At 30.1% G+C, this 10,054-nt stretch overlaps 3 protein-coding genes across 3 annotated transcripts in view; 2 read left to right on the forward strand and 1 right to left on the reverse strand.

Moving 5' to 3' along the window:
- LOC108686705 (translation initiation factor eIF-2B subunit delta) overlaps positions 1-1,951 on the forward strand; it is a 4,689-nt gene extending 2,738 nt beyond the window's left edge. The window contains exons 5-6 of the mRNA XM_018192139.1: positions 124-329; positions 1,894-1,951. Of these exons, the coding sequence (XP_018047628.1) occupies positions 124-329; positions 1,894-1,920 (233 nt within the window). The 3' untranslated portion in view covers positions 1,921-1,951. The remainder of the gene's footprint in view (positions 1-123; positions 330-1,893) is intronic.
- Positions 1,920-6,220, forward strand: LOC108686674. Its single transcript, XM_018192096.1, has 6 exons — positions 1,920-2,057; positions 2,492-2,625; positions 2,709-3,015; positions 3,251-3,672; positions 5,509-5,718; positions 5,923-6,220. Exons 1-6 carry the CDS (start codon positions 1,947-1,949, stop codon positions 6,218-6,220), a joined length of 1,482 nt encoding a protein of 493 aa, XP_018047585.1. The 5' UTR covers positions 1,920-1,946.
- A 1,840-nt stretch (positions 6,221-8,060) lies between these two features.
- Positions 8,061-10,054, reverse strand: part of LOC108686692 (retinal homeobox protein Rx-A) — a 5,094-nt gene continuing 3,100 nt past the window's right edge. The window contains exon 6 of the mRNA XM_018192116.1: positions 8,061-8,944. Within this exon, the coding sequence (XP_018047605.1) occupies positions 8,316-8,944 (629 nt within the window). The 3' untranslated portion in view covers positions 8,061-8,315. The remainder of the gene's footprint in view (positions 8,945-10,054) is intronic.

Genomic DNA, 10,054 nt, shown 5'->3' on the forward strand with positions numbered 1-10,054 from the left:
ATATATTTTTATTTATTGCATTTATATTATTTTTCAAAAATGATTATAATTTTTATCTAGTATTATCTAATTTTCTTCTATTTTATAATACTATTTACTCATTTTGTTCTACATTTGTTTTAGGTAACGCAGATGATCTTGTGAATCATCATTTAAATGGTAGTTCGAAAAAGTCTTTACTCTCGAATTGGCGAACGAGGAAATCATTAAATCTTTTGAATATTACTTACGACGTGACACCGGCTGATCTTGTAACGGCTGTCGTCACAGAATTGGCAATTCTACCATGCACTAGTGTTCCTGTGATTTTACGAATTAAACCTTCCGAGGTATAAATACACAAACGATCATAATGTCTGGAGAGAAGTTTAAGAGTTTCAATTATAAATTATATGTCGATAGATAACTTTGATGGTTGTCTGAATATGACTTATATATAAATACTTAATGCAATGCATCCACTTGAAATGCAATTAACTTCAAACAGAAAGACATTTAACTATTGTATACATTTACTCAAAGAAACAAATGCATGATATTCAAAAATGAAAACGAATAAAATATAAAAATTTCCGTATATAATATTTTAATGTAAATACTTAATAATGTAGTACAGATTAGGTTATTTGATAATTTCACATAAAACAATTTATATTAATCGAATATAATGCAAAATTGATATTGATTAATACATAAAGGGATGAAAGTGATAATGATGTAAATTACTTTTTAAACTTATCGACTTGAGATCATTGGTGCAAACTTGCTTCTACTGAAGCAAATATAAAGAAAATCCTTTTATTTTTCAGAGTCATAATTAAGTGACTAATACATTTTTATCCCTCCATTGTGTTTATATATGATCGTTGAAATAAATTTTTTAAAACTGTATAAAAAATAGTAAAAATTTCACTTAGGGAAAACAACTTATACTTATTAAATTTTCTAACAACAATTAATATCAATTAGCATTTTATATATCTAACATGTATTATAATTTACTTTTTAATACAGAGCTGATGCAATGCTGTTGATATAAATTGTAAAAAATAAAATGTTTCTACTAAGACCTTAGTTTTTTAATTTTTTTAATTTAAATTGCATTTATTTTTTATGTATTTTCCAAATTTAAATTTTATATTAATGACATTATCTGTTATTAATGATAATATCGGCAGATTCTACTGACAAATACTGATAAATTTGAATTCCTCACTCTAGTTAGTATGCATTTTTTGTATTCTGACAAATGTATTCTGAATACAATTATACTATTTTATAAATTCTATACTTTGACAACAATGCTTATTTATAAAAAATATATTATTGATCTGCACACAATCATATATATATATATATACTGCATTATATTATATGGTTTTTCTATCTTGTCAGATAAATCATTTATTATAAAAGACAACTTCATACATCTTTTCTATTGCACATAGTGCAAACTGTCACTCCTATTACTCCTATTTTCTATCCAATATTCCACTCGTTCTGGCATTGTTTTCTGTTAAGTTCTTTTAGAAGAAAGCATTAGGATGAGACTAGAGTCCAGGAAAGTTCCACTTCACATATGATGCGCATGATGTATCATTTTATCTTTAATATTAAAGAAAGATAAAATGCATCGTGCATGAAACGGAACGCATCTCAAAATAAATTTATTGAGGGTTAGGTTCCAAGGAATAGGAATTGATATTCTAACCTAACAAATGTTATTTTAGTTCATTTACGGCACTGTCGAACATTTGAAGCACGCGATTGCCATGAATTAAGAACATTTATTAAATCAAATTTCGTCAAGAGAAAATAATCATAAATATATACATCAATATATACATAAATATATACATCAATATTTTTTAATAATGAGGTTCACTTATCAAGGTTGGCTCAAAACATCGTCTGTTTTAAAACAGAAAGAATTTCGAAATATTCTCATGGCAAACTTGGGTTTAACTTCTACTGATGTAGACAAATTTTTTGATACAAACAAATATATCCTTAATGTTCCTCGTCATCGAATAATAAAAAATTGTTTGATATGTCAGGTAAGATATGCAAATATAACTTACTAATTTTTTGTGATGTAATTAAAAATAATTTTTTTTTCTCTCTAAAAAGCAAATAGTACGTGAATTAATAATTAATTTAATTTTTTTTTATAATATAATTCTATTATTAATAAATTTCATTCATAATATAATTAATAGAATCAAGAGATTGATAAAAAGAATTGCTAGCTAAAGCTTAGTATTTAATTTGAATAATTTACCCAATTGTAATATAGGTATTTATCTATTTTAAAAGAGGTGTATTTAAAAAATTTTTTTTTCAGAATCTTTATATTTATTTTTTTTAGATTTTTAGTTTCTTTTTTTGTACAATCTTCGTAATATAATTTCTCTTTCAAAATAAATGCAATTTTTTTTTTGTAAACAAAATATATTGTAAATAAAATATAATATTTTATTTATTTTTTCAGAAATATGATATTAAGATGGACTCTATCGAGAAACTTCACTATTGTCTGAAATTACAAAACTATACATTAGAACATAGAATTAATGTATTAAAAGAATTAGGAGTGCCAGTTATAAATATATCTTTATTGAATCAGTAAGTTGATTATATATTGATGAAAATTTATTTTTCTGTGAGAAATGAATATTTATTTCTTTTAATAATTTTTTAAATTGCAGTATACACTATCATTTTCATACAGAATTATCAAAATTCAAAAATAAAGTTAATATTCCAGCCGAACAAAATATCGCTGCAAATATATTTGGTGATGAAGTTTCTGAATACATTTCCAAATTGCATGATACATTGACAGTCCAGGAATACTATCAGACATGTCTTTTATATTGCAAAAATCGGGTATTCAATCTATCTTATCTAGACGATAAGATATTATTGCACAGTTACATAAAAATAAAGAGTATAAGAATGATTGCAGAGACGTTGGAAATACTCAGGCTCGATCTTCATTATGATGAGAAAATGGTAAGTATAGCTTTTTAGTATTAAAAATTTCATTATATGAATTTTTATTAAATAAATTTTTAATCAATAGATTTAATTTAAAGGAATGAAAGCAAGTGAGAATCTTTATTTAATTTCTTTTTTTTTTTAAGTTTTTGTTTTAATTATTTCTTTATCTTAGTTAAAATCTTAGATATTTTTGAGTTTTTTTTATTACTAGAAAATATATGTTTACGTAAATTTATTCTTTAAATAGATAAAAAACAATCCTTCGGTTATCATTGCTTCTGCCGATAACATCAGATTGCTGTTGAATAGTTCTACCAATGCTCTTGGAATGCCAATTGTAACATTTTTGAGAAAATATCCCTCTATACTTTTCCAAGATGCAGTTAATGTTATACGATTACTGAAGTTGTTCAAGAAGTATGAAATACCGGATAAATATGTAAAGAAATGCATGAATATTTTTCTAATAAGTTATGAAGACTTCCAAAAACGATTAGAAATGATAAAACAGCACCCGGATCTAAACTTATGGTATAAGCATCCGCGAATACTGCAACTTGTATATAGGATAAAGCAAACAAAACAACGTATAGAATACATTAATATCATGGATTCTTGGAAATGGGCCCAACCACAAACATTCTTATCTTCAAACTCTGCAGTGGACAAGTAAAAGAATTTATAGATACTTTCTGAATATTGAGAAACTCTATACCTTCTCCTCTTTCCATAATCCTAGAATGTGATGACATTTTATACTCGAATAAGTTCCTGCCAGATTTCTCTCTCCTGAGCTAGTTGTTCAGCTTTATGAAAACTCTTGTTCATAATTCGATTAACCTGATCCACCCACTTGGTTGGCGATCTGCCTCTAGGATGTTTCCTTTCCACTTTTCCCTCAACAATCAGCCTCTCCATTGTATTTCTCGCCACATGGCCAAAATGCTGGAGATAAAGATGATTAATTTTTTGTCAGTCTGGAGCTGACCCTGAGTTCATCTAACACTGATTAGTGTGATATTCAGTCCACGAAATCTTTAGAATGTGTCTGTACACTTATAGCTCAAAAGCCTCAGTTCTTCTTCTATCAGTTTTCTATCAGTCTGATCTAAGTCTCCGCCGCATAAGTAGCTATTGGTAAAATGAATATTCATCAATTTCAACTTCGTAGTTCTTATAATCGAAATGTCCTTCCATATTCTTCTCAGCTTAGCAGTGGCAGAACTCGCCATACTGAGTCTTCGGTATGTTTCTTTCTCGCATCCTCCATTTGTTTGTGCGTGATAAGCGATCCCAAGTAGACAAATTTATCGACAACCTCGTATCTGGCTACCTCCCGAACGTGCGGCAAATTGTTCTGTGCTCTGTCAATTATCATCATCTTGATCTTCCCTTGATTTAATGTTAGGCCGTGTGCCTCGCTTATTAAATGTAATTTATCCTCCATTGCTCTTGGAATGTCAATTGTAACATTTTTGAAAAAATATCCCTCTATACTTTTCCAAGATGCAGTTAATGTTATACGATTACTGAAGTTGTTCAAGAAGTATGAAATACCGGATAAATATGTAAAAAAATGCATGACTGTTTTTCTAATAAGTTATGAAGATTTCCAAGAATGATTAGAAATGATAAAACAGCACCCGGATCTAAACTTATGGTATAAGCATCCGCGAATACTGCATTTGTATATAGGATAAAGCAAACAAAATAATGTATAGAATACATTAATATCATAGATTCTTGGAAATGGGCCACAAACATTCTTAATGTTGGGCGAAGCCGTGTGCCTCGCTTATTAAATGTAATTTATCCTCCATTTTTTTCTGCACTCGTCATGATTATGAGGATGTTATCCGCATATCGCAAATTACTAATTTTCCTTCCCCCAATCGAATGTCTCCTTGCCATTCTTCTAAAACCTGCCTCATGAAATATACTCTTGCCTGGGACAAATCCAGTCTGTTCAACCGATATCTATGGCAGAAGGAACGATTTCAATCGTCCGTGTATAATGTGCAGAAGGATCTTACTATCAGTGCTACCGTTCTATAATTCATGCATTCCAAAGATGAGCTTTTTTTAAAGAAACAAATGTCGTCAATCCAAGGGCCATTGTCTGTCATACAATGTTACATATTCTGTGGATAGCATCCACTCTTTTTTCTCCCATGACTTTCAAGATCTCAGCTGTTATCCCGTTTGCTCCTGGAGATTTTTTTGTTTTAAAAGTTTTATTGCTCTTTCCATCTCTTCTGGCATTATGCTGGGCTCCCCTAGTGAGTATGCATCACTATCTATCAGGTCGTAGAGTCACTATCCATCGGGTCGTAGTCACTATCCATCCTCATACAGTTCCTGGCAGTATCTCTTCTACATCTCCATAATGCCGATCAAATTATTAACTTATTTGTTCTTGATTATTTGTGCTCTATGTGCTATTTGATATATTTGATAAATATTACTTATACAGTATACATATTGTTTTTATTTTATTTATTCTAGATCTTTGCAAACCGGCTTAGTTTCATCCCAAAAAAATTTAAAGCATATATTTATACAGGAATTGGGAGTAGACAAAAGCAAGTTGCTAATGAGGCATCAACATTGGAAAATGGCTGCATTTAATGATATCATGCAAATGTTAAAATACTTAAAGAAACATTTTACGATAAACGAAATATGCTCTAATATACACATCGTACTTTATAAACAGTAACGGCTATATCTACTTAATAGAATTATTATATAAATTAGACAGTTTAGAATATTCAACAAAGAGTAATAATAATTTAAATTATTCTTAATGTTTCGATTTCTGACTTTCAATATTCAAATTTTCTTCTTTTTTTTTGTAAATTTTCTATTATATACTATAATATTAGAATAGACTAATAAAATTTTTTTTTTATTCTGCAGATCGAGAGTGAAAAAAGTACTGGATGATTTAAAACAACAATATTCTCAGAATATAGAGTACTCATTTACTAATAGCCAGTATCTCGCATTGTGTCTATATATATTGGAGAAAAATAATCATTTCACAGGTGACGGTGTTTGGATTAATGAACAGAACACGAAGGAGCAATCTTTGAAAAAAAGAAATATTATAGAAAAATTTGATAATAATATAGATACTCTAGAAGATATGAATAATAATTTCAGTATCGAAGATAACAGTGATATTGATCATAATGATATAGATATAAGATTGTAGCATTCAATAAAAATATACTTAATGTAAATAGTAGGAATAATAATATACATAATGTACTTAAACATTTTTACTTGTACAGAATATTTTACAGCAATTCATGTTACAGAAAACAAAGATTGTATATTTATAACATATGCAACACATGTAAAAATGACATGAAAAAATATAATAATATGTTCTAAACGAGGCTATGAAATGAAAAATAATGTGGAGAATATATGTTACATCGAGTTCGTTGATTTTTATTTATTACAAATTATCTTTGGCTACTATGCGCATAAAATTTGTATTCTATGATACGAGAATGAGATTATACAATTTTGCCTCATTCTTCATTTATTACAAATTATTTTTATATAGACTGAATATTGCAAGATACATAAAGCGAGATTATTTCGATTAAGATTCACTGTTTTCTAACGCAAAGGCACTGCGCGTAAAGCATATAGTTATTCAAGGCACAGAAAGTCTCGAATTATATTACAAATTTGAACATATTTGGTTCAAGCTCCCCCCTCTCTTTCTCTCTCTCTCTCTCTCTCTCTCTCTCTCTCTCTCTTTCTCTCTCCTTTCCTTTTACTACTTCTCTTTCTCTCTTCGTCATTAGTTGAATTAAAAAATTGAAAAATTTATTTTTCTGAAATAGAATAATTTTTAATGCCGTAACGTTATAAGAAAATTATTTTTATTAGATATATATGTACAAGAATATCTTTTATATATTCTTATCAACTGAGAGAAAGCATTTTCGAATACGAACGAAATATCGATAATTATCAAGAGATGTCACTCAAAGCGATTTGTTTTTTTTACATAATCTTACCATGAATGAATTTAATTTTTCATTTTAGTTTATTTTATAACTTCATTTCTATCAATTTCTACGCAAATTTGTATTTTCAATCGCACATCGAGGCATGAAGTTACCAAAGAGCGGCGAAAATACAAAAAAATTTTTATATAAATATATATGTCTCTCCTTCTATTAAATAAAATATTTTATATCCCTCAGGATACATTTTCTTACATCCTTTTTCTTCGATATTCTTTTTCTCTCACACAAACATTTTATATCCATTTCTATCTAATAGAAATAGATTAATTTTAATCCTGATTTAATTTATCTTTTATTTTTATCTCTATAGTTTTAAAAATTAGGATTATGTTCTAGAAGAACTTAATTCTTTTTAATCTTAGAAAAGTTCCTCTTTATTTCCCTTTGTTCTCTCTAGTTCTAATATTTAGAACTAGAAAAAGATATTAAACCGAGATTAAAGTTAATCTATATTTCTATATAGAAGTAGACGTTAGGACAACTGCGATTAAATTCTAATTTAATTTAATCAACAATTAATATGATTTTATAGTAAATTTTTTTTACTATATTATAATCTGTTGTCTCTATTAATCGTTTTTTCTATATGTGAAATAATAAAAAATTGATCATTCTATCCATGTTAACAAAATACACGTACATTATATTTATTAAGTTAATTGCTGATTAAATTAATTGGATTTTGATAAAAGTCACTCTTCCACATAAAATGTTACTCGCGATCATTCAAGTAACAAATACAGAATACAGAAACATTGCGGCTATTGCAAAGTGATCACGTGTTCATGTGATCAACTTATTCGAATATTCAAGCTCGAGATTCTTAAGGCTTAAATTAGACCTGTTTTTTTTTAGTTGAACTTCTCTTTCTCAGCCTTTCTCTTTTTCTCTCCAATGTGAAGAGAAAAGGAAGAAAGATGAACCGTGCGAGAACTTCAGCTGAAAATAATACAGATCTATTATTACCTATCCTTATTTTATATAAAAAATTGAAATGCTGCATCGTTTAAGCTCTTATCGATGTCACGATTTAAATAGCATTTTTTTGGGGTAAAATTTATTTCTATCTCAACCTTATATCATAATCGAATTTTGCTTGTTCGCCATCGAAAGCTACGATAATAAGTAGCGCCGGTGCGAGCTCGGTTGAAATTGCGCGACCTAACAAGTCCAAGATCTAATACTCTTCGCGCTCGTCACGAAACGCAGACAGATCGCAAAAATCGCCTAGAAGAGATCTAGAGTGGAGGAGGCCGCGAGTCAGTTCAGAAAAGGAGGCAGCTGCACGTAGCTCGGCTGGCTGCCGGGCTCGCTTTTGATCATGACCTGATCCTTCATGGCCTGGCGCGTCTGTGGCGAGTGCATGCCGTAATCCTGCTTCTGATCATTCGGCGGCGGTGGTGGTTGTTGCTGCTGGCCGTAATCGGCCGCGGTCTGGTCGTGCGCATACTTGTCCGCGAGGCAACCACCGTGCTCATCCTCAGACATGGAGTTACCCAGGTGGGTAGGCGGCGAGTGTGTCGTCACCATGGTCTGATAGTCGGCACGAGTGAGAGGCCCACCTGGTGGCGGCGGGCTATTGCCGCCACCAGGATTCATGTAATCCTGATGGACTCGCATGGTGTTGCCGGCGGCAGTCGGCGTAGTGAACAATGCGGCGTCGTGTTGCGTTGGCAACATGCTCGCGTATGGCGAATACGAGACGCTGCCGTTGTTGCCGAAGCTCGCGGCCGCAGCCGCTGCGGTCGAATACGGCGAATTCGACGGATTCAGCAAATTCAAATGCCCCAGATCGTACGTCGACGAGTATGCCCAGGCGTCCGGCGGTGCTGTCGCCGTCGTCGGTGACGCAAACGGATTTAGAGTATTGTTGAGCGATGTAAAGGAGCCTGAAAACATAGGAAACATGTACCAATCAAATGTATGGAAAAAATTTATTCTCTTGACATACTTCATCTTATCGTAATCTCTTATACAGAGTATAAAAATAAAATAATATTAAAATAATATTTTTCCTATCCTCTTCCCTCGCATTAAATAAGATTGACATATTGTCTTGAAAAAAAATAATTAACATTTTTTAATTAAAAATTTAAGTTTATACATATATTATCCCCTCTCCCACCTTTTGATTGATTATATTACTCTAAATTTAAGAATTTTTGTTTAAGAGTAAAATATTTTTCTTTATTTCAATAATAAATATGAATATATTGTTCTTATACTGATTCTATTTCATGATAGATCGAAGACTAATTGGATTCGAAAATCTTTTCTATATGTATAAACTATTGTAGGGATATATTGTAGGGATATATTTAGCTAAGCTGAGAACGCTGAGAACATGGACCGATTCATGCTCATAACGCTCATGAGCATCGATTATTTTTGTTTTTATTTATCATTTGACAAACAAAGGATGAATTCTTAACTCTAGCTATACACATTGGAGTTCCAAAAACTCCAATGCAATTTGCTAAATTGAAATTTTCCAATTGAATGTTTCTGAACTTTTCTTTTTCTTTATATATCTCGAAGCTCCTTAATTCTATCAACGCTCTTCTTTTATACATTATGAATTTTTTTTTATTCAATTTTCCATTGAAAAAAAAATTAATTGAAATACATCCATTTTTATGGAAGCTAAGACTAAATGTTGTAAGCGCGAATCAGACAGCGGCCTTAATAGTCATAGAAAGTTTGATTTGTATTTTCAATATGCCGAATATTCCGAAACAATAATCTATGAAATTAATTCATAATTTATAAAAATACGTGTAATATGGACATAATATATAGCTATTGTCTTCTTTTAAGAAACAATGTCGTTCTACTTTTGTTCATTGAACATCAAAAAGAATAGAACGTTTGGATCAATTGTCTCCTAAAAGTAAAGCAATCATAATTATGGTAAATTTATAATGCTCGTGTGTTGCATTGAACCAAATATAGTTTTATATGTATATATAAAATTTTGTATGTATATATAAAAATAATAT

This window comes from Atta colombica, unplaced genomic scaffold (genome assembly GCF_001594045.1).
Source record: "Atta colombica isolate Treedump-2 unplaced genomic scaffold, Acol1.0 scaffold189, whole genome shotgun sequence".
Lineage (NCBI taxonomy): Eukaryota > Metazoa > Arthropoda > Insecta > Hymenoptera > Formicidae > Atta > Atta colombica.

Excerpts from the sequence above, each read along its gene's own strand:
- LOC108686674 (XM_018192096.1), top strand. The coding sequence starts at position 1,947 with ATGGCAAACTTGGGTTTAACTTCTACTGATGTAGACAAATTTTTTGAT. Across the intron at positions 2,058-2,491 it reads AAAATTGTTTGATATGTCAG|AAATATGATATTAAGATGGA; the intron begins GTAAGATATGCA and ends TTATTTTTTCAG. Across the intron at positions 3,016-3,250 it reads TTCATTATGATGAGAAAATG|ATAAAAAACAATCCTTCGGT; the intron begins GTAAGTATAGCT and ends TTCTTTAAATAG.